Genomic DNA, 25,943 nt, shown 5'->3' with positions numbered 1-25,943 from the left:
TAAGACAAACAGTACAAAAGTATTTAGGACTAAGATGTAAGACACTACTAGTATTTATCAGGATTTAAGTGGATCAAAAACTGTTAAAAAAACAAACAAAAGTTGAGCGTTAAACTTGTAGCTTCCTAAGCTTAAATTGTGTATGTTCAGATGTAATTTTTACCCCTCATGTAGTTCCTGTATAAGTGCAATACCAAGCTTATTCAGTCAACAGTCAATCCAACAGATATTATTATATTACATTAATATTGACCCAGATGAGTTTCATTCGACACCTCCTGCGGTTTTCATTTCTGAAAAGTCACATCTGCGTTGACATCAGGCTTAATTAGTTATTTAAAAGTAAAAAGAACAACCTTAAAAAGTGGGCTTCTCTTTGTGATGTTTGTGAAAGAGGGGATGGTTCAATTAATAAAGATATAAGTAAATTATGTTGCTTTTTTCACGGCCTAAAGAATCCATGTAAAACTGGTTCTTTGCTTAATTATCTATATGCTGACTCAGCACTGATTCATCCCCCTAGACTTTTAAGTGTCTGAATGAGTCACAGGTCAGAGTTAAAGCTCTGAAAATGAGATGAAAATGGGTGAAAAAACTGTCAGAGTTCAAAGAAAAGAGTTGAAAAGAGCTTCAGAAAGCATGAAAACAACTCTTGATCAAGACAACTTTAAAGAAAGAAGAAAGTCTTGCTGAAAGGCAAATGAAATGAAATGAGGCGTGAATCAGACTTCTGCACATCACTGCTCTGATGTCATTTTGACGACAATAACGTTAACATTCAATTAAGACTTATTTACTGCTGTTGAGTTCTATTCAAGTTCTTCAACACCAATTCAGTCTTTTCACTAAAATACTTGTATTTACATTTTCCCTGCACATAGCAGTTCTTCCAACAGCTTGATGCATTAATGCAGAAGTTCAAGTTTCAGAAAAAAATCACGAATCAGCATGTATGTTTGGGATCGTAGATTGGGGGATTCATGTAGCAGATTCTCTGGTTACTTTTTTATGGTAAACCAGAGAAAGTCGCAGGAGCGAAGGTTGGACTACCAGGAGCTTGGTGTTGAGCCTTGGTCCTAGGTCATGTTTCAGGAAGATGCTCCTCAACCCCTAATATGGGCAAGATCGTTAATCATTGGCATGGACCATCACTTGCTTTTACTCTGACCTCTTCCCCCAGAAACCTCAGTTGGGACCTAAAACTCTGAAATGGTCAAATGTCTGGAACTCCAGTTCTGTAGAGCTATTGCTCTGTAATTTGTGAAGTGCAAATTTTATTTAGTCCATTTTAAAACAAACTCAAGTTCATTTTTCTAGAAAGCGGTTTGTTAGGGATGGTGTGAATGTGCAATCGAACTGTAAGGTGGTCCAAAAAAAGCGAGCATTGCGCCGCGTAAAAATCTTGACGTCAGAACTTAAGTCCCACTCTTACAACTGCCTCTCATAATAAAGCTCATCATTATTGGTGAAATGCTTTTTGATGTCAGCTTTAAGCATTTCAGTAATGCACACAAACAAACTCAGCCTTGTCCAGTAGATCATCCAATTTCTCTCCAGCTCTTTTGATATTTGGCGTTTAAAGAATGCAATATTACTCCCCCATTTTTTCCTCTCTCCCCTGCACATGAGAACGATCATGTGTAGACAATCCAGATGATTGATTGAATTCAATGTACAAGTGACTCAATTTCAGGTTTCTACCACAAAGTAAGGGCTTGGGAGTCAGGAATCGAAGGTATAGGGGCAGAAGAGAAATGAGGTGGACATGCACTCTGATGAAAAAAGGTAGATGGATTAGGTCAAACAGATGACGATGAAAGGGGGAAAAGAGGAGAAATGGCAAATTTAGAACGGAGGAGGGACTCCCACTGGGTGAGCTTGAAACTGTGATTGTTGGGATTGTTTTTCACGTGTCGGACGGAGCGGAGACCATGCTGCTAAAACCATCAGGGATCAGAGTCACCTTGTGTGGTTGCTACAGAGACAACAGCACAAACACCTCTTCTGACGCGGAGATACATTCGTCACCGCAGACGTGTGTGTGTGTGTGTTTGCTCCTCTCTGCACATGAGTAAACGATTCAGATGTGGAAAAGAGAAGTCTTACTGTTCTACAGAATATGTTAGCATCTTCTCTGTGGTGAGCAGGGAGGACGGGCCGGAGCAGGTGTTCTTGTTCTGTTCATACACCAGGTACATAAAAGCCTCTTTTAACTATAATCAATCGCTCACCACTGCATGTTAAGGTTTATCAAGTTATACTGAAAGGCAAAAACCAAGGTCGAGCTTTCACGTAACAAGCACGACACAACTCCCCAGTGGCAGATGTTCATGTAGAGCAAATCTGCCACTGCTCAGGGTACGCAGTCCAACACTGTTCTTTAGCCTAGATTTAAAGCTTTCCAGGGCATCAAAGAAGGCAGACCTGACTCTGGAGGAGGACGAAGGGGAGAACCAGCTGACTTAACTACGCTGAGCCTTTCACAGCAAATAAACCACAGGGCTGCTTCTAAAAGGCTGCTCCCCTAAGAGAGGCAGCAAACGAATCATCAGACAGCTTCAAAGTGCTGAAGTCAAAATACTGCAAGCACGTTAATATTTCCGCACAAGCTCAGGAACTACAGAAACAAGAAAGAAAACGCTTAATGTTACGATCTGCTCACTGCAGATTCGGGATGACAAGAGGGAGCTCTGCACAGCATGAATGACAAAAACTTTTTAAAAAGGAGGGAAACATGAGAGGAAGGTGGCTTTAGGACAGTGGGTAAATTATCAGCCACACATGGAACAAGATATCTCACACCAAAGGATCCTGAATCCATGGGTCCATGTGAGGCATGTGTCAGACAGTCGAAGGGACCTTTCCCTAGGAAAAGGTTGGACGTGAAATATGTGATCCGAGTTCATGAAGACAATCACTGCACCTAAGAATCCCTTTGCCACTCAATTTCAAATAGTGGAATCAATTCTTCTCAAACTTAAGACACAGATCCAGCATTTCTACAGCCTGTGATAAAATCTTAGATAAATGGATTTTAAAAATAATTCTGTGGTTTCTCTTTCCATTCTTCTGTGGAGAATTCCAGGTTTGGTTTCCTTCTTCCCTTCAGTTGATTTTCGTTTTGTTTCCAGGCAGCAACACAAGAAGCCTCCTTGTGCATTCCCTTGAAGCCACTAAAATGTTTAAATAATATTTTTCACAACTCCACATTCTGGATGCTGCACTATTAAATAAGATTAAATTCTGAAGTCAAAGATTTTTTTTCTCTCCTCTTCCCACCCGTCAGCATCAACAGACCGATTGGCTAGACCAGTTCAATTAAGCAGCCAGAAAAAGGAAATAAAGGAGAGACTAAGAGGGAGAGGAGCTGGCAGCTTTTAAACTGTCAGCAGGCAGTTTCTGAACTGGGCCCACAGGTTTTTAAATCCACTGAGAGAGAGAAAGAGTCAGCTCTACAGGCAAATAGAGTCAATTACTTCCCAAGCCACGAAGCCACGGCTGGCAGTAGGGATGCTGTAAGGCTGGATTAGAGATTGGTAGGGAGGCTCTTAGCTTTCTTTTCTCCACAGACAACCAAAATATACTGGAGGCCATCTAATTTCTTCACCTCGCCATCAGTAGCCACCACCCAGAAACAAGCAGAGGTGCCTCTAGCTCTTTCAGGTCTCAGCAGACTTCCATCTCCTCACCCAATATTGGCTGATCTGCTGCATAGTGGACTGAAGTCATTAAAACATGGACCTTCGCTCAATCTGCCTGAAAGGCTCACATCTTTTAATGGAGCGGTTGGTACCTGCATAAACTAATATTAATGAGCTCAGGGAGGGTGTGCTCCACATAAACCCTTTGGCAGCATAAATGTCACTGAAGCCTTCACTGAGCTTTTCAAAATATGACCAGTAGAAAGCATTATAAGTTCTCAGAAACCGGTGACCAAACCGGTTCAGTCATAGTGGGTCTCAATGTGGGCTGGTATCTTTGGGCTACAGTTTAGATTTTCTCCACACATAACTTTTTGTACAAACAAGGTTTGACTTGTGCAAAACTGTTTTTTTTTTTCAATGACTTTCTTTCAATCACTCTTTCATAAAGGCCTGATTTGTGGATCACCATTTATTTATGTGGGTTTCTGAGCTCCCCCAGAGTAACCTTAGGTCCCTGATGTGTTTTTCTGCTCTCCTTGCCCAGCCTGTAGGGTGAACTATTAAGTCTTGGTAGGGATGTGTTCTGTTAGATACTTGGGATATTATTTCATGACCAAAACCCACTTTTACCTGCTCTACACCCTTGTCCCTGATCTGTCTGGTGTGTTTCTTGGTCTTAAAGATGCTGTTGTTCACTAATGTTAATTCAAAAAGGATGACACTAAGTGATTTCTGAAGACAATCAGTCTCATTTAAGAGGGCCTTATTTAGGAGGCTGAATTCTCATTCAATCCTTACTTTTGAGACATTTCCTTAAAAAAAAGTAAAAAGACACTAAAATGAAAGCTCAATTAGAGCCAAATGGGTCTATTCATACGGAGTGCTACTATTTCTTGAGAAGAGTCTGCAAGAGTATAATGATAATGACAAACAGAACTGTTAAGAATGACACTGAGTGAAAGAAGCTCTTTTAGAGTAAAGATTCAATGAAACAATGTTGAATCTCAGAGAACCTGATGGAGTAGAAAGTATGTGGTTTAATAGAGAGAATTTTTGTTTTGTAAATCAGGACATTTACTCAGCCTTTATTGACAAACTTTGGTGCAATTTCGAGGTAATGGTGCTTAATGATGGGGCAAAAGCTAATTTGGGACTTGAGAACCTTCTGAGTAATTGCATTAACATTTATATTGAAGACTTTCTTGTTGATGTAAAGGATTCTTAGCTGGATTTAATTCTGTTAGAAACCGAGTTGATCATGGCCATATAAAAATAACAAATACTAAAAAACCTGAAGAGGTAGACTATATTCAGATTAATAAAGTGTTCCAGAGTGCATATAGAACTATGTCCAAACCAAGCAACAATAAACATGGTAGTGAGTCCAAAATAAAAACCCTTAAAAACGGACGGTTAACTTTCACTGTAAATGTATTCCCTTTTTGTCATTTCTAGCAGGCAAATTTAAATAAATTAACTGAAATCATATTATTGGAAGCACAACCTTAATGAAGGCAAGATTTAGAGTTAATCACTGGAACCAGTTTGGTAGAAAAGGCTTCCTTTTTTACAGAAACTTCAATGACTTTGCCAGAAGCAAACATACATTGTGAAGTTTTGCATCTCTCCCCATCTAATATTAATCCTTCAATGCCATGCTGAAGTCCTTGCTGCTGGCAACCAAGCAATGTGTTACTGTTGTACTCTTACTGTTGTGGTATTCTGAATTATGCCGTAGTAATTAGAAACATGAGTTCATTTTTTGTTCCCACATGCCATTAACGGTGATGAACTCCAAGCTGGATCCAGAGATATTCCACTCAACAAGCACTTGAACAGTTATAACTGACTTTTAAAATAAATACTTTATGAATTAGGGAGCATTGGTGAGAAAACTAAAACAAATATGTTCATACATTATTTCTCTGCAAGATTTAATGCATGCAGAGAACATGGTTCAGTGAAAAGAGCATGATGTTTAATAATCATTTACTTAGTTTCAAATTCACCCCCTCTGAATGAATAGTGTGTTTTCACCCCTTCTCCATTCCTCAGTTTCACCAACAATATAACCTCTGGTTCATCTCCCTCATCCCACCTCCATCACTGTGTTGAGTCAGCAGTCAATGTGTCTTTTGCACTAAGATGAGCTGACAAAGGTAGCAAAATTTCTCCAGAGATGCTCCGGACTAAACACTTCAGAGTTCTGCTTTAGGGGAAATTTCTTCAGTTGCACCAATTCTGTTTTTTTTTTTTTTTTTTTTTTTTTTTTTATGTCTTTCTTAAACGTTTGTCAACACCTGGCAGGAGAAGCCTCCTTTGAAGGAATCAGTAGCTTCCAAGTGAATAACTTGGAAGGATTTAACCAAAAATATTTAACCAAAAATATGTCCATCTGTTTTAATAATGTTGGACCTCCAGTCATGAAAGACTATTACATGAGGCAGGTGTAAGGACTGCTAATCCCACAATGCACTGCAAGAGGAAAACTCTGAACATGGGGATGTTACAATAAAGGACTGACAAACAATGTCTCAGTTCTGATCAGGCTGACAAAAATACAAGTGGCTATATTGTAGGATTAAAAAAAAACAGGTAAGCTATAATTGAAATTCTTGTTTTCATTTTCTGTTAAATAAAAACTGTTTCACACAAACGCATAGTTCTGCTATATTCAGTATACAATTAGCCCTCCTCAGCATCAACAGTCATAGCTTAGGCACAAAATACAATTTACTAAACAACAAAGCTAAAGAGGCTTTTCAAGACAAAATCTTCCTGAGCAATTACACACATCTGCAGAAAGGAGAAGATGATTCTTTAGAAAACAATTTCTTAGAAGATTACAATGAATATTTCAGCTGGTTCTAGGAGTAACTGAAACAACCGGGTAGTGGAAACAGGATGCTCTGTCCCAGTTATCAACTTGAAGCTGCCAATTTATTTTATCGTGGCTGGTGGTTGTTTGAAATTACAGAAATACAAGGTAACAGAAGCAATTCCCTATGAGCGCGAGTGAAGATTCGTTTAATCAGGAGGCGGCAGTTTGCTGGAGGGGCTATAATCTGTTCCTGCTGTGATGGGGATACATTTTATTTTTATTTAAAGTTTATTTAACCAGTAATTTCTCTGAGGTACGAAATAACTTCAAGGCAACTACATGCAAAATAAAAACCATGGATTTTAGGTGTCGAGTTTTGTAATATTTCTGAATTTATTTGTAGGAGTAAAACTGATATACATGTAACTCCCTGCTTCAAGAAAATCAACAAACTGTGCTCAGGAAAACGACTGTATCTGATCAAAACTGAACAGCATGTAAATCTGACTACTGGAAGAGGAAACTTCTTTCCATAAAGAAATCAATGTACAGTAATGGTTCAGGACTTCCTTTATGTGTCAAGCTCCGGACAGTGTACATTTGTAGCGTTTTGCACTTTTAAAATAATATATTAGGACGAGGAAAGATTTTTTGAAATAATGTTCAGTTATTCTTTAATAGTTTACAGTCTGGAAAAATATTTATGATATTAAAATAAGCAATCATGTGGAGGAAAAGCAAGGACAAACGTCTACAGTAATATTTTAAATAAAGAGCCCGTCAGCCTTGAGCACCCATTTGAATTTAAATCCAAAACTGAGAAAATGATGCACGTTTCCTCCGCATGGAAAAAGCCATTGCACTGCCCTCAGGTAAGAATTACAAACAAATGCAGGACAAAATTTCACCTTATGCTGCAAACATGACAACTGTGGAAAATGAATTGTATTTCAGGATGGAATAGAATGATAAATAAAGACGTCTGCTGCGTGATTAGAGGGTTGTTTCACAAGTCAATACATCCAATCTGCCCTCCAAACCATGTTTTAGAAAAGAATGACGTACAGCTTGAAAAAAATAAAATGCTGGGCAACAGCGGAAGTGGTTGTGTTTCCTGAGTAAGACTGAAAAAGGTCACATCAAATCGGAAAAAAATTGTTATGAGCACAGAGATGACAATTGAACAAGACATTTAAGAAATTAAAAAGTTTTCTTCTTGCAAGTGAATTCATACGTTTGGATTTCTGTCAAACAATTAATTTATACACAAGTCACATGCCATGTGAAGGTCAAATTCAATTGGTTGTCACCACAAGATATAAACAAACAAAAACTAAAAACTTCTACCTGCTTTTGTTAAATCTCTCGGTATTTTAACAAAAGGCAGTTTTGATACACAAAAAACACACACTCTGGTACCACAGCGCCATGACCTGTGTTTTTTTGTGAGCTTCATTGTACAACATGGAAATGTCATCAAAAGACCTTTGTAAGCTGCCATGTCATCTGCTGGAAACGGAACATTTTATTGTGTGACACCTGCAATGCAAGATGGCAAATAAAAGAGCCAAACACAAAAGATGTGCTGGAGTCCTTCAAATACCGGTGACAAGTTCAGGAAGTCTGCCTTGGAGGAGGCATTTTTGAGAATAGAAAGAAAAATAACAGAAAACTAATAAAAAAGTTAACATAAAAATACTCTTTGCGTTGCTTGGCAAAAAAGAATCTCCTCTTGGACCATCAAAAGAAGTTTTCAACTCAAAACGATTTAATTACTGCATTCTGACTTCTTGTGATTACATTTCAGGAAAGGTAAAAATCCTGTAGACAAAAGTCTTGCAATCAGATAATTCTTGACCTCGTTCGAGGTTTTCATGGAGAGTCTGCACCCAGGAGATGTTCTGATACAGGAAAGAAAACTTGTATTAGGTTTTACTCTTTGGAAAATATCCAGATGCATATCTCCTAAGTTCAATGTCTAATCATTGTAGGCAACTGTCACTTTTTGCTACAAGTATTTGACTTTATAATCTGAGTAAATTTCCTTAAAAACATCTTTGTTTTCCTCACAAATTTCTAATTTTGCAATGTGAGTAAATATGCTAGTTAGAAAATAGTCTTCTTTGAACCCTGACAGTCAATATCCACTTTGAAGTATTATGGAATATTGTGCCAAATTTATTTTAAAATAAGTAGATATTATATATGTAAATCATTTTATGTACATGTACTTTTTGTTGTATTTTCTACCAGAGAACTCTTTTCATGCTTACTAACTTTAAGCCCCACAGAAAATTATTTCTTTATCTGATTATAGTATTTTGATTATGTAATTACTTTGTACATCGGCACAGTTTTTTTTAAAACCATGAGCATGCCTTTCTCTCAGCAGGAAAATGTTTTATGCTTCCAGTGTGCTCAGTTAACGGAAGACTAAGCAAACAAAGTGGACACTTCGTCAGAAAGCCTTTGCTATTCTTTTACAAAGTCCAACAAAAAGCTGAACTGATTCTTCTTTGAACAACAAACATATTAGGCTGTAAGGACCTCAGAGAATACTACAAAGACAATAAAGACAAAAAGAGCTCAGCTCTGTAGGCAAAGACTCTCCCAGCAGACTCTCAACTTTATCTCCTCAACAAACGAGGCTGAGAACAAACGAGCAAAAAGGATCAGAGACGGACTGTTGTCCTTTTCCTGGCTCCACATCACACTGACCCATCTGTCTTTAAGAGACCTTGGGTGCCACTATGTGTTTCTGAGGGGCTTAGAAAGGGTACGAGAAGCTTTAATTACCAGAGCCAGCACTTTTCCAAACTACCATTCTGTATGTCCTGCAATGTGAGAAAAAAAAAAAGAACTCTTGCAGGGTTTTAAGAGGAATCGTGGCATAGAAAGATGATGTGAATGCTGGTAAAGTTCTTGGTGCAAGTCCTTGAAACACTTTATCTTATTGTGCTGCTATTCATATTGACCTTGCATATTTAAAACACAAAAGCTAAAACAAAACAATGTGTTCCTGACATAAAGCCAAAGTTTTTGCTTGAAGGTGGCATATGACTACAAAGGATTTTTGATGTATGTATTTTGAAGATCACATAAATGATGCAAATCCATATAATGGTGTGAAACAAAACACTAATGGGATTGATATACAAAATAAATAAGTTAACCATCAGGCATTTAAGAAGTCTTTATACTGGCAATCTTAGATATAATAAATATTTTAAACAAAACAATTTGAACATTGCTAGGTTGAAAATGAGCCCAGTGTTGCAGCGTACATTTCAATAACTGAAAAGCAAATTACAGAATATTAAGATTTTTGTATACTGAGCAATTTTCATACTTTAGAAAGTGTATGAAAAGTTTAAGCTGACTAGCTCTATTATAGACAGGGAAGAAACCTGAGGGTAAAATATGTGCAGAAAAATCTGAGGATGGAGTGGAAAGGACAGGAGGTGCAGGACGAGAGGTAAAATTAGAGTTGGAGGGCGAGTCTGACCTTCCCTACCCTGCAGGAGATCCTTGGTAATGACAGAGATCCTCTAGCTGACTGTGTCATGTGACATGATAATTGAGCCAGAAGGTTGGGTTGTTTAGGGACAGAGGCCGTCATTTAGAGATGGGTCTAGTCTGAAACATTCAGATGCGATCTGATAAATATTTCAGGTATGACCTTTAACGCTTATTGCTGCTGTCTTGAAAATTATGAGGACAGATTTTTGTGTCAACAAGACAAAAAGGTGCTTTGCAAAATCGAGCTGCATTCAGTTATTCTGCCAACAACTGAATGAGTTGTTGTCACCTCTAAAGTTTCCTTCTGGCACCTTCCTGGAACAAATGTGAACGACTGCCATCACAATACAGAAACAAGAACATGATATAAACAGATTACCAACGGTAGAACAATGAAATTATAATAGACGCATCATAAATCACTATGTTCATTTGACTCATCGTGTTCCATTTATCCACCATCTGCAATTATTGAAAATATGTTTGTGTTTTCTTGGTTTTTCTTTCCATAGAAGATAATCCTGGCACAATGCTTGTGTTTAGTTACATTTCTTTTCTAGAATAAACCAGTGATGAAGTTAAGTTTTGCCTTCTGGATTCGCTATAAACTAAGTAGTTGTTTCCATTACCTTTGTGTTCTCTCTTTTCACTCACGATTTTAAAACTTGCTAGCATTATATGATCAACTGAACATTGTGGCATTGTAAATTGGATTTAAATGGGTGATACTAAGAAAATCATACTCAGGAAACTATGTTTCTTTACAGGGAATCATGATTACAAGAATGTATCAAAAATAAATCTCTTCTCAAGTACAAAACCATGAATATTCAACTACTTTTCACGCCCAATCGCAGATCAGAAATCTTTTCAAAAAGATCTTTAGATTTTGTAAAATTTAAACACAATTTTAAACTAAAACAATCCAGCCTCTGTCAGAAGAGAGAAGGCAAGTAGGAAAGTTAGGAAGGAGAAAGCAAAAGGGCAAAACACAGAGGGGAATATGCTCCACAACCTGCAAAGCTGAATGCACCCATCACATTCTTGAAAGGATAAAATAAGTAAATAAATAAATGACAGCACTACAGTCCAACAAGTAGCTTTCTTTTCAGTTGGAACATCACCTTAATGCTACACTAGTCCAGAAGAAGCACAAGAAGAAAAGAGGAAGAGGAGGCTCACGCCACATCCTCACGTGTCCTCTCCTATTCCCATCAACGGCTTAGCAACACACGCAAGCTGCTCACCTCAAGCCCGTGGCAAAGTGACTCAGATGAAGGGAAGAGAAAAAACGACCAAAACCGGCACAGAATGCTGAACTGGTTTCTCAGCTCATAAAAACTTATGCCTATTATGTGATTAGGTGTATACATAACATAGGTATACGTCATCAAGCCCAACTTCAAACAATTTGTTTTAGATTACTCTAGAAGAAGAGTTATGATGGGGACACACTTTGTGTTGCTACTGCATATGAACCTACTCCCATAGAAATGAGTTGTTTGAAAAAAATAAGGCAATGGTGAAATTGGTGCAATCTGTTGCTTGAGGTCTCATGGATGATGAGGGGTTTTCTGGTGTAAGTTGTTCTCAGCTATTCTGTCTATTTGGACACTAGCAGAGTGAGACGTAAAACCCAAAAATGATGACCGAGTCTCTGCTACAGAATCTTTGATGCTGTTGCAACTTCAACTGAGACTCATTCCTTTGGGCAATTTTTGACTTAACCAGTCAAACTTTGGGTCAAGAGAAATTTCTAAAACTGCAGCTACCTTCTGCAGTGGTGTTTGATGTAATATTTGCAACAAATCTATGCTTCGTATTTGATTTAACTTTACAAATCCGTCCTTATGTGGTTTAATGGAAACAGAAAAGTTTCTTTGGTCACATAATTATTTAGCACATTAGTATTTTCTTATGACCAAATTAAAATAAATTCAAGAACAGATGAGATACAAGGTCAAAGAGATATTACCTTCACAGGTTATCACCTCCAAAAAGAAAAGTGGTCTAACACTCCAAAATTAGACAAAATGAAAATCTTTCTGCAAAGATGAGGGGATCAAAGGTTTTCCACAATGATGTGAAAAACTCATTGGTAGATATCACAAATGCAACACATAGCTTTCTTTATTAAATAATTTAACAATGACATGGCTCTCCCTTCACCACAGGAGACAAAGCCTGATAAAGGATTCAAGAAAGACAATAATAATAAAAAAAAAAAAATCATATAGGTATACGTCATCAACCCCAACTTCAAACATTAACATCAAAGCTTGCGCCTGTGGAGTTGTTATCACAATCTTCTCTCTGCCACTAAATGTCCAAAATACCCTGGTGCAACCTGATGTTTCTGTCTTTGAGAGATCCATCTATTGCCTCATGTGACAATTGAAAAACTGCGCCTTCAGGTAACTTTGTCAAACCCTGTGTAGAGACACACAGAATAAGGTAAAGCCATGTTTCCATCCCAACGCTGCCACTCAGAGGCTCTTTGATTCAAAACAGCATCAGCAGCAACAGTGAGCTCCTCCGTTTCTCAGCCTATCTGTGGCAAATTAGAAAAGAGTCCTCACTTCAAAAGAAATCTCAGAGCACTGAAACGAACTGACCTTTTCAGGGAAAATGCAAGTCAAATCAGAGCTCAGCAGAGAGAGACGGGGGGGTGTTTGCTCAGAGCAGTCCTCTCTTTTACCTCTTATCTGCCCGTTTGAGTTCAAACTGAAACAAATGGCAGGAAAAGAAAGGGCTTTGTTGCTGTAGCGACAAGTGGCAGGTTTGTTTTACAGCTCTGCCAGTTAAAACAGATCAGTAAAGTAAAATCATAGAGGATCTGGGAGGAGAGAAAAAGACCTGGAACATCAGTCAAACCTCTGACATTTACAGTCAATTGAAAGCCATTTTCAAATCGTACACCAGAACCACCAGAAGGCTAAGTTCAAGTTTTGGGTTTCTGCTTGTTTTCTGTTTTTCAGAGATTACAAGAAAACATTTCATGTTCATCAATCATATTGAAACTTTTATTTGATTTCTTTTAAATATCTGCTAATCTATTAAGTGTAGTTACTCTTAAGATCTTTTGGTTGAAAGTTTGTGTTAAACTGCTCTTGTAAGGAAAGTTGTAAAAACAATTACTATTACTATTGTGGACTACAAGCTTGACCACAACAGAAAATATGTTGGAAAAACAAAACATGATTCATACCGAAAGAGGCTTAACACCTCAGCCCTCCTATACCGGATCTATTACCCCGACATGCATCGTCCTTTCATTCATACAACAGCCCTGCAAGGCTCAGGTTTTCTAATGAACAGAACCGGCCTAAATTCTTAGCAGTAGCAGCTTTAATGGGAAAACACACTTACACCCCTGTTTACTTCACTGCACGTGGAAAATGAGCTTTTAAACATCAGGCAGCAGAGAAGCAAAGTGACAGCAGTGTTAAGGAATCAGCAGTCCTGACTCGATAGTAATCAATAGCAATTGTTCAACTATTAGAAGCCCATTACAGGGAAGTGTGTTCTGCTGCCTGAAAGCGGGACAGGAATGAGAACACATAGTTCTCGGCGTGCTCTCGTGAGTGCAAGTGGAGAAGACATGTGGCTGTTAGGCTGCTGACTTTAATTTTCATTGATTCGCCACCTCTCTCCCCAAACTGATTCCCGGAAGCAAATGCTCACCTGCATGCAATGCTGCAAACAAACCAGCTCTGAAGGACATGCAGGCTCCTTCAGATGTACAGCCAATCAAATGTTAGTCCAGAAGAAGAGAAACAAAGACCAGCAATGAAAAAAACACAAACATGAAGACATTTACCCAGATTATCAGATAAATACCTTAAACACAGACATAATACATTAGAGCTTCTACTCTGACGAGGATCGGCTGACTGGAGCTGGAAAATCACACCGAACAACAATCCTTTTCTAAATAATTTTGTTTCCATGAGAACAACGTCTTCTTTTTTACCTCACATATGAAATAAGCATAGTATTACCTACTGAGAGACTCTGACTGCAGTTTGACGTCTGATACAGAGAAATGCTTACTGATGCCTGAAACTGTTGAAAGAATGTAGGAGTTTCAGCTCCATCAACTCGACACGTTGTCCAGCAAAATGAAGCCACATATGTGGGCGGCTGAGTATTTTATTTTCACATCAATTTGTTTTTTTTAAGAGTGCAACAAATATTCTTAAATTATGTGTTCATCAGATTAAAGCCTCTAAAATATTGACAAAACCGATGAATTTATACATTTGAGACAAAAAAAAAAGAATGACCTTCCCATAAGGTCGTTAATATAAATACAAATTTGTTGTTAATAACTCACATGGTCAAATAAAGGGTGAATAAATAAATAAAAGTCCCCCAATTGAAAAAATGGCCAATGACATTGTGCTTTAATTATGTTCCCTTATTTATTTCTGGTTATTTTTGCTTCAGATGTAATTGGAAAAACTCAAAACGCATGTCTTGCTTAGAAATAGTGTGGAATAAAATAATACTTTCAAACACTTTTCTGCTCTTACTGGTAGTATTATAAGACACTTAAACAAATTGATGGAAGAGCACTACCGTAAGTGGGGACCTTTTTAAGGACACTCTGAACCGCTTGAGCTAAGTTTAACTGTAAAATACTAAAGAATGAAAACTTGAAGGAAAATGAGAGCAAAAAGCAACCAATGCTGAGAGTGAATATGTGAGGACTTTGTAAAACCTGGAAATCCTGATCCTCATTGCTCAAGAGATCAAAACATAAAACTCATTTTAGGAAAATACAAGAAAGCTTTGATGTTTAGAAGTAAAATATTAAGGAATGCAAGATAATTTTAGTCATTTGCACAGTTTGCTAAGGTTATATTCACACTTCACTCTCACTTACTCTTCTTAAATTACCGTTGGGATGTGAGAGGCTGCAGAGTTGTATCAAAGTGCTTTTTTTTTCTCAAAACTTTAAAAGTATATTTTCTGTTTTTGGAGCTGAAAGTCCAGAAAAAAAATTACTGCACTGTAAACAAATTTTTGGTTGGTCACTTAAGAGAAAACGTTGCTCCAAAACACCTTTTGCATTCAAAAATGACAGTATCTTCACAGATGTTGAAGATGTTCATGTCATTTATACTAATGCACTTCTGTCGCATTATGGATGATGGGCTGTGAGCTGTATGCTTCTGAAAAGATTAATGGTTCTGCTCAACTTTAGCTTGGAGCAAAGAGAGGCTATCATTTCTGAAATTAAGGCCTACTGGTCCAACCAGAGGATGCCTCTGACGTAAATGAGCACAGGCTCTGTTAAGAAGACGACATTGCTGGATTTGAACTGAGAAACACACTTTTACTTGTCAGGTTCTCAGGGATGGGCAAATAACTTTTTAAGAGGATTGTGGAAAAGTTATGCAATTTTTAAAGCCTAGATTACCTTTGACAGAGAATCAGTAGGGACAAGACAAAACAATTTTACAAATTAGTCAATTAGTTATTTTCTATTCCAGTCATGTTTGAAGATGTGCATTTGTTTATAAAAGAACACAATTAAAACTCTGCTCCTCCATTAACAAAATGTTTGACAGCAAGAAAAAAAAAGTCCTGATACAAGCATCAGACATAGAGTTTGCATTTCTCCTTTTAGCCTTTCTAACCACCAAATGACATGCATGCTAACTTATGTGCACAGTTTAATTTGGTACAAGACTGCAAGACTTTAAGTCACACAACTGCATAAAAAATCATAAAGCTATGTATATTTTTAGTTATTTTGTTGTCAGAACTTTTTATCCGTTTTCAAATGTACATGACCTCGTTCCAAAATTGCAGACCCATGCAGACAACGCACATGAATTGTTTTTTGTTTTTTTTCCTTTGGGGTCAGAAGAGTTATGCGTTTGCATGGAACTGAATTGGACAGTGACTTTGTTTCATCATTGCAGACAAAAAACTAATCAGAATTTTTTTTCTTTTGGCCCCAAATGCAAAGGCAAGGATTTTGTTTAAAAGTAGGACCAATGCACTTCTGATTAAAATAAGTGTGATACTTTTAAACTTTGTAGACTTTTGAGATCTACAAGCTGATGGAGTGCCCTGCTATAAAAACGATTCGAAAACTGATGTACAAAGTAGTAAAAGTGTTGACGGGGAAAGAAGAAAATTCACATTGCATCAAATCCTTGTTCTAATACACAATAATCAAACACCTTTGGCATTTCCATAATTAACAAAACTTTAAAAGATCATTCAAAACTTAGAACTTTTACATTTCAGCTGCCTTAGATTAGAGTTAGATTAGGGAATCCTGCATATTACAGATTCATGACTGGGGATCATCAGTGGTTCCTGAATCTGATTTTGAACCAGTCAAAAAGTTGGTCTGAAAAAAATTGTATCAAAAATTATTTATTTTACACAGACCACAACTTAGTTCTCTTTTAATCCTCGTCTCTCAAATGCATCTCATTTATTTTTTCCTTTAAGTCCATCCTTTGATCAATTTGCCAGATCTGTGATGCCAAGATGAAAATACAAGCAGGGCTCTTCCAAGTGCTCTGGACTTGTGGGATCACCTGGAAGTAATTAGTCACAAAGGGGCTTGCTGATGTCGCTCAATACTTCTGCCTCACCCATTTAGCTAAAACAGTCAATCAGCTAAAAACTCTCCTCAATGAGGGATGAAAGGATGCTTTTATTTTACAATCAAACCAACAACCTTCTGAGAACACATCGGTTTCTTTTCCTTAAGAGCGTTTCAGCTAAAGTGAAGAGAGGGTTGTTGAAAGGAGGCGCAGATCTTAAAAGCTTTAAGACTTCAACACTTTGAGGTGTTCATCAAAGACAATCAGCTTTGTTTGCTGAGTAAAACAAAATACTGACTGTTTTTGCTCCAATTTGGTTTAAATAAACCTAATGAAAAAAAAAACATTCAACAACAGGAATAAAGAGAAAACTGCCTCTGAAGTAGTAAGAGAAAGTAAGCGTAATTCAGTGTTCTTGATAAAAATGCAGAACGCTCGAGAGGAGTCACTGAACATGATTGAGCCTTTAGCAAGGCACCGTACTTCAAGAAAAAACTTCTCCATCAAAATATGAAACTATTCCACTGAGACTAGAGAGTGGAATAAGACTGTGACATCAGACTGTGACGTTGTGGATTACTTATTAAAAACTGGTTATAAATGTCTTGTAAGCAGCTCCCAGTGACTGTTAACTTATTTTATGAACAGAAAAAAAGTATTCTTAATCGTTTAAATAATAAAATTGTCATTTTAAGATTCAAAAGATGGCTTTCAGATAGGAGTGCACCGACTGCAGTTTTCTGGCCAATCGCAGTTTTTTTTTTTTTTGTCTGAAATGTTGCGAAATATATCAAGAAAGTCATTGAGTTGGTAATAGTGAGGTAAATATTGTTAATTGCAAATAAATAAACATAACCTGGTTGGCCAGTATATCAGTCAAACATCTCTCAAAGAAGAGGACAGTTGTTGATTTTTAGGCCTTTGTTGAGGTAGAGAAGAGTGGGGGACAAGATCAGGTTCATATGTAAGTATTGGCCTTTCACCAATCCCAAAATTGAGAGAATCGTCGCTGATAAACAAATCGGTGCACCCCTAGAGATGAAATGCTGGTGAAAATTAAAAATAAAATAACATAGTTCCTACATGTGATGATGACCAGAAGGGTGCGAAGCAGAAGATCGACTGGCTTCTCCCATCTCTCCGACACTCGGGCCAAAACCTGCGGGATGAGGATTTCTGCAGGAACGTAGAACTGCAGGGCGAAAGTGATGAATATGCCGGAACAATACAGGAGTTTTACTGCCTGGTACGTCCTGCAAGCAGACAGAAAATCAGCACAAATATTACCACAAAATATCAATTTTCTTAAAAATAATGACATACAACATGAAAGTTATAAACTTTATGATGTGTAGTTTTTATAAACATCCCTTGGTCTCTTCTTTCCATTTGAGACAGATGCTGCTAATTACAATCTTTGAGTTCTCAACCTCATTGAACAGCCAATCTATTCCACTAAAACGCAACATCAGTCCAGTCACAAAAGCCACTTCAATGGGCGTCGCTCTCCTGCAGCTGTGATGATAGCAACAAGTAATGAGTAAACAAATTCTGTCTGAGACTTCGGTTCCACTTTTGTTACTGCGGGCGCGCTTCCATCAGAGGAAACCAGACTAATGGCCAGAAAAATGACACCTTTGTTTCTGAAATGCTGATTATCCAGCTAACTTTATATATAATTACCGAGGGCTTCTCATTAGCTTTTACGTCGGTCTGTGCTGAACTTTGGGGAAAGTAAAAGTTTCAAGTAAAACTTTTTTTATACCACAGAAAAATCTTCAATGTTACTATTAGAGCCAGGATAATTTACTCCCCTGCCAGGGTAGAAGGACTTTACAGGCATCTCTGATCAAAGATCTGTCAAAAGTTAAAATTACACCATGTTGTCCAAACTGTTGACATATTTCCACCTGCTTAATTATTTTATCTAGGCATGTCACTTGCTCAGGGTTAAACAAGGTCAGCATTCCCACAGTAAAGACCTACAAAGAAATTTGTGTTATATTAATACAAAATGTTTCCTCTTTTAAACTAAAATATTTTATATCATATTAGACTCTGTTAAAAACTGTGGATTGGACCTTTTATTGCAGATGAAAGGAAAAGAGCAACAAACTCTTTAAATTGTCTAAACTTCTTGTTATCTTACCAACAGTTTGGCAGGTTTAAAGTTATGCTGCCGCCAATGTGCTCTCCAAAGCACATGTACCCGATGGTGCCGAGGCTGATGTAGAGGAACGTGACGATGCCCATACCCAGATACAAAACCTGGGTGAATTTCTGCGGCCGCTGCATTTTATTTTCCAGAGGGAGGACCTTCCAATGCACAAAGACACAAACAAGGCAGGACAATTAAAACAACGGCTCAGCAGGTGAAAACCCAGTGAACATGTTTTTGGAGTCTGCTTATAATCAGTGACTCAAAATGTCCCTTGTTCTCAGATTGTGATCTCTTGATTTTGGCATCTGGACATTACAGAAAAGCTCAAATTTGCATTGACATTTCAGCAAAAGCCCATGGCTCCATTTCATGGCATTCAACATGTTCAAAAGCATTATATTCATCCCTTCATACTGTGCTGGTGGCAAGTGAAACAAATGAAGGTTTTGTTTTCTTATCCAAAGCTCCCACAGAGACCTATGTGATCAGCAAGCTTTACAAAGAAAAGATACAAACAACATTTGGGCCTGTGATCTTGTCCTCTTTTTCCAGGATCACATCCAATTAAAATTCCAAACAAGGCTTTGGTAGAAGAATCTAACACATGTGGACGCACCACATGCCTGTGTATTTGAACACAACCAGGGTTACTTACAGTCACCGTGAACAAAGAAAGTCCAATATGTTGCAGCTGTCAGTATTTGGGCATCAGGAAATAATGATTTGGCATTAGGTTCTAGGCTTATTTTTGTGGTTGTGGTCGGCGCAAGTAGCAACATTTTTCTGTTGCCATATTAATGGACCATATTGTGTGACGCCAGTAGCCCCAGCTTACCCGTCATTCAATGGACCTACCACTGAAGGAGGTCCGGGAATGGTGTCATACATGCCATTTGTATGGGCCGTTTTTACAGTGGAAATAGACAAACGAGCGTACCAAACAGCACCGACCCATGTCATACTGCTCAGTGGAAACGAGGCATTAATGTCTCACTGCAGACCTTCAACCTGATTAGCATGTATACTTTAACTCATTTGTTTGGGCTCTTGGTCCCAGTGATGCTGTTGGGCCAATCTTCCCTTGGGTAGATCATTTTGTTCTTTTACTCTAGAATATAAGACAATTCAAGGTTAATTTCATGGCTGCCAAATCCTCACCTTTCAATCACAATATCTGACAAATAAGATTTACCATAAATAAAATATCAAATATTTATCTTATCGCCAAGTTTTATTTGACAATAATATTTGTTCTTAGGGTTTTTTGGAATTATAATCAGACATCTTCACTTCAGCCCCATCTGGACAATGGAAATGGTTCCAGAAGTCCTGTTGTTCAGGTAACATCTACCTGAATGAACTTAAAATGTTCCTCACCTCTTTGTAAATGTATTTTAATGACAGTCTGTGCGCAACAAGCAATTTCTTCTTCACAGACTCTTGAAGGCTGGTCATAAATGTGACGCAACAGTTGAAATGTGACAGAAAAGAAATGGTGCTGAACTCAAACGATGACGAAGGAATAACAACCTGGTTTCAAAATGCTACAAAGCATTAAGAAGCGTTTAAAAGTGAACCCTGTGGTTTTAGTTTTTCACATACAAATAAGCATTTTCAATTACTTTACGGACTTCTAGGCATATCATTATTATTTGTAGTTTTATTGGCATAAATCTGAATGATGAATAGTATATTCTGAAACTTTCAATAAGAACCAGCATGACCTTGTTTAGCAGTCTGAGCTACAGTTTTGTTTGAACAGCTGTAAACCAGGAAATCCTAAAAAAGGCTGCAGTTTTAGAAATGTTCTGACCCAGTTACCTTCACATCACAATCTGAACCCCATCATTCTCACTCAAATTAATACATTTGATTATATCTTCCTGCTTTTAACACATAAACTTCAACACGCAATCTCCATTTGCCATTTATAGAAAAAAGCAGCATTAATATGTCACTACTGACAATGTTACTCTGGTTGGTATATTTCTCATCATAAACCAGCACTTTGAAAAACACAAAACAAAACACAATGTTTCCTATTCTTGTGTTGTAAGCAGATGATACTGTAGATAAATAATAGATGTGGTTGCATTAAATAGCTGAAGCAGATACAAATTTGAAGCATTTTTTAATCATTCTTTTACTTTATCATCATGACTTGGTCACTCACCACGCCGATCCCTTCGAAGGCAAAAATGGCCGTCCCAAAAAACAGAGGGTAGTCCTTGGCTCTGCCGACCTTTGGTAGATCAATAGGAAACGTGATGTTCTGTAAGGGTACAAAGAAAAAAGAAAAGAAATATTAACGGTTTACTTCAGGCATGCCTGGACATTTGATATCATCTTTAAAGGCTTTCTGAATGCTAATTAGTGATTCATTATGGCCAAATACCATACAACTTTTTTTTATATCTACCCAAATCAAATCTGCAGTCAAGGGGTCCTCTCCGCAGATTACTGAGTCACGTTAAAATAAGACCTTGTGCAAGGAGGACGCCCACCTTATGACAGCTGAACTCATTTGCTGACTGAAGCCTGCAAATTACCTTTGCTTGTACCAATTATTTAACACAATTACTCTGCTCTGTTCTCATCAGCAGCAAAAAAAAAAGAAAAAAAATCTGGATAATATATGAGGAACTCTTATTCCTTGTTAAAGAAAAAAAAAGTCAACAGGGAGAATGACTACCTATTAAACATGTTCTCTGTCAGTGAAGGACAATTTTGCTTTGAAAGTAGGGCAGAAAGAAGAATCGGGTTAATAATGATGAACAGATTATTGAAGTAATCAAACTAGAAATCAATTAATTGTCAACTGTATGATATATAAACACAAAAGACATTTTGCAGTAATTAAGATAAAACTGAACAAAAAAAACCCCGATATATTTTGCATTTAAGATAAAAAAATAAAATTATCTATAAATATGTTCTACCCAGAACATCTCAAGTGCCACAGTTTTAGCTTCATCTAGTTTAAATTCTGTATTAATAAAAATCTATTATGCACTTTTCGATATCCAATTATTAGTCGGTTAATCAAAGCAAAAAAAAAAAAAAAAAAACTAGACAGCAGATTAGCCGTGCAATGTATCAATTGATTTTCACAGGTTTTAGCTGTTTTTACTATGAATGATAAAACCTACACTAAGGTAATGCTATGTTGTTGCATTTCTGGCAAAAAAACTAATACATTTTCATTTTCAAACTGAAATGTAATATTTATTTGTATCTTTTAATGTATTTCTAATCTTTATATTTAAGTGGTTACATGAATAAAAATAAATAAAAATCAGAATGTGCAAATTTCTTTATCCCATTAATTGATGAATTGTTAAAATAATCTATAGATTAATTGATAATCATTATCAATTATCAGCTTTTCCAATTATACAGCAACTCTGATCTCACTTGGGTTGAAACTCCTCAAATGAATGAACATTGATTTATCATTTCATATTTACATCATTAAATACAAAATAGGGAAGGTTCTTCAGTATGACAAGGACATGTCAACAAATTTGAACTATAGAGAAGTCAAAATCAGCAACTGAGAAAGTAATTGTAAAACTTCTTGTAGTCAGTGTCCTTCAAGTGTGCTGAACTTTGTTGATGCAGATCCAGCTTATGGGTCACATATCTCAGTCCCAAATCTTTGTGAGGTTTCTGATGCAAGAAATTGCTTCGTTTCAAGCCAAGGCCATTCCTCGGCGAACACGAGTGCTATATATCTGCAAAGCACAGAAGCAGGATGATGAAATGGTCGAAGGCCAGGAAACATGTAATCTGGAGACTCTTGTCTTCACCGGTTGTTCTGTTATTCAAAAAAAGCTCAAAATCCAATTGGCCTAGCAACCACTGACAGAGAGGAGAGACGGAAAACTGGGAGTTTATTGTGTTCGGATGGAAAGTTTCATGAACAAAAGTTCAAGCTGAAGTATTGATTCTAATGTAATCACAAAAATATTGATCTTTTGTTCCTATAGGCTAAAAGATGAGTCATATTATCAGAATACTATTGCATCGGCAGCAGCAGAGTGGAAAAAAAATCTACGTTCCCCTACAACGACAAACTTAATGACATTCTCATTGATCTGGATATATCTTGAATCAAGATATTAAACCACCTACAATATTTACTTTATGGCTGTTTCCAAAAGAAAATTAGGTTGTTGGGTTTCATTTGAATGAAACTGAAAGCTTTCAGAAACAGGAACGTTTTAATGTTGGTTAAATGGTTGATCCAGATTTGAGGGCGGGGGGGTAATAAACAGAGAATAGTTTTAAGTAAATAAACATAACATGAGCAGCTGAGAGATTTAGATTATTTTGAGACCTTCAGAATAAGAATAAAAACAAAACTGAACAAAATGTCAAAGCAGCAGTCAATACTTTCCTGCGACTTCACTGAAAAAAAACATTTGCAGAAAGAGGATAAAAGAATAACATTTAATTTCTGTGATTAGAGCACATCAGTTTGCCTTATAATGGAGTAAAACATTCTTCTCATCATGTGGGAATATTTTCAGATTCTCTAAATTAGCTTAGATCTGAGGGGTTTTTTTTAAATCTGCAAAAGTAAAATGATGATTTAATTGACAAGGAGGAACAATAAACAGGCATATTTCCTCCATAATCATGCTGCAAATCAGCTTTAGAAAACGCATCTACACAAAGCTGCTGAAATTGTTGCCTCATGTTTCTTAGCATGACATTTTTTGATTCTGCGCTTCAGTTTTAAAATAAAGTTTAAATCAGGACGTCAATCTGATTATGAAGAATGAATAAACTATATTCCTGCATGGAATGCCTTTTAATCTAAAAACAAATAAATGATAAATTAAAGTTTGTCCAAAGGCATTTACTGAATTATCCAGATTTCTACAGACCTTTTAACCTTTTTAATAATTTTACTAATATGATCATAAAAGAAAATATATGGTGGAGGGTTAAAGGAAAGTAAAGCTTGAATCAAACAGAAAATAAAAGGTTTAAAACCCACTTGTTTGCAGCTTATGTCCATAACCTTTTCTAAATTTTTTTAAGTTTGTGTGGTCAGGGAAAAATGGAAATATTCAGTTTTGGTGCCTTTTATGAAAAGAAAACATTTAAAAAATTAAAATTTTTAGCATCCGGTCTCCTACAGTAAAGGGAAAATTGAGAGGAAACTCAAAACATTTTATTTAAAATAATCCTTTGAATTTTTCTTCTTTTTGGGCTAAAAAGCTCTTCGAGGACAAATTGTATTATATCATGAATTAGTTTAATCTACAGCTGTTATTTTAAGACCAGTTATTTAAATCTAAATGGACCCAATCAAGTCCATTCTGGAGCAGATGGATGGAGGATGTCTGTGTCCTGTGAGAGTCCTGAAAGGATTTATCTTCTAGCAGAACCTCCACTGATCCTCATGACTCGAGGGAATGAATATATCAGAACCCAAAATGAGGCCAAGCTATGCAAATCCTGGCATCTCCTGACAATCTGCGTTAACAGCGGCGACGCAACTGCACCGCCTGCACAGATGAGTCAGTGTGAGCATTTTCTGCCACATGCCGTTTGAAACTAATATTGATTTGTTTGTCTTCCACATGTGTAAACAGAACCCAGTAAAGATTGCATGAATCAGAACGGGAAATAAAAGATAAATGAGGTGGTTACCATGAGGGAGTAGATATAGATCAGAGCCAGACTCAGGGTCATGACCAGGTTTGCAATGAGAGAAAGGGGAGCCAAGAACTTCAGATTGGGGGTGAAAACCAGGAGGATGAATAAGAGGAAGAAGAAGAATCCGGGAGTCGAAACTGGGAACCAGGACATCCGTCTGGTTGGTGTGGTTCACCTGGCAGCTGAAGGTGGCATTGGCTGCTTCCACAACCTGGAAAACAAAACACAAAGTGATTCAAAAACAAGTCATAGAAATGCTATACAGAAACAAGTCAAAAAGCACAACCATGTTAAAGCAGGAACAAACAATTGTACTTTTCTCCCAAAGAAATAGAGGGGGGGAAAAAAGGCCCAAAGAAAAACTACAAAGCCTGAAGAACTATTGATGAATAACACTTTGGCAGTCCAATCCAAATATAATCTAAAAATATAAACTGCATTGTATGTCTTCCAAGACTGGTAGCTTGCTCATACAATTAACGAAAGGATGCTACCCTCTAGTGGTGAGACGATGCACAACAATAATTAAACACCATGCTTCTTCATCAGAAACGTTAGTGGTTATCATACTGAAGCATTTTTCACTAGTTCCTAAAGATGTTAAGGCAAACAAAATGATCAAGCATTGATTTCTAAAGGCTGTTAAAAAATTCCAGACAAAGATTTGATTTGTAGTGAAAAGTTCAGAAGTCAAAGGTGAACTCATTCCTGTGACGTCACGGCGGCCAGACCATATTTCATCACATGCTTTTGAGAAAAGGAGACCAAACATTGAGACCTTTGAACAAGTTTACTTGATTACATTCAGATTTTCCTCAACTGAGTGCTAATCCCTTAACAGCCAGGATGAAATCTAAACATATGAGCAGGAAAATGGGCACACATTACGATGTTCTATCATGTTTTCTACTGACGAGGACAATGTAAGGTTTTTTGTTAAAGCTAAAGGGATAAATATTACATACATGAGTGAGAGTCTGAGGATATTTGTAATTATTATTATTTTATAATGCGAAATCTGAAGATTCTTTGCAGCCTGAAGAGGAATTTAACTAGCATTTCCTGGGTTTTTCCACCTCGTCCTGCTGTTAAGGCAAAACCAATAACTGGTACTGATTCTTCTAACTTGTATAATCTTTGAATGATAAGATCTGCAAACAGATCCTTTCAAAACTGTGTAAACTTCAATTCTAAGTAAAGGTGTTTGTTTGATCTGAGAGAACCTAAAGTTGAGAATCTGAGTAAAGAGACCGAGCTCCGTATGTCTACATTTCTGCTTTTTCTAATCCAGTCGTCCAGCTGGTTTAATATCAGCAGACAAGGTGACCTGAACTGTCATGCCGACAGGACAAATATTATCCTCAAGTATTCTCAAGTGGGACCAGCAGGAGAGACAGTTCTGCATGTGAAAGTGTGTATGTGTGTGAGCGGTTGGGACCTGCTTGACGTTGTCACTGAGGAAAACGAAGTAGACGCAGCAGAAGCCAATCTGAGTGATGATGAGGAACAAGTTCACGGTCCGACTGAGAAACAAGACACAGAGGAGGAGCACACAG

The 25,943-nt window shown here is 37.2% G+C and overlaps 1 protein-coding gene across 1 annotated transcript in view; it reads right to left on the bottom strand.

Moving 5' to 3' along the window:
• LOC129360532 (proton-coupled amino acid transporter 1-like) overlaps positions 1–25,943 on the bottom strand; it is a 37,556-nt gene that overhangs the window by 2,599 nt on the left and 9,014 nt on the right. The window contains 6 exon segments of the mRNA XM_055030835.1: positions 17,640–17,809; positions 18,706–18,872; positions 20,891–20,989; positions 24,382–24,490; positions 24,492–24,598; positions 25,826–25,910. Coding sequence (XP_054886810.1) covers positions 17,640–17,809; positions 18,706–18,872; positions 20,891–20,989; positions 24,382–24,490; positions 24,492–24,598; positions 25,826–25,910 — 737 coding nt within the window.

Source organism: Poeciliopsis prolifica, unplaced genomic scaffold (genome assembly GCF_027474105.1).
Source record: "Poeciliopsis prolifica strain line A6 unplaced genomic scaffold, Auburn_PproV2 SCAFFOLD006, whole genome shotgun sequence".
NCBI lineage: Eukaryota > Metazoa > Chordata > Actinopteri > Cyprinodontiformes > Poeciliidae > Poeciliopsis > Poeciliopsis prolifica.
Note: the sequence above shows the minus strand (reverse complement) of the source record. Positions and strands in the feature narration are given on the sequence as shown.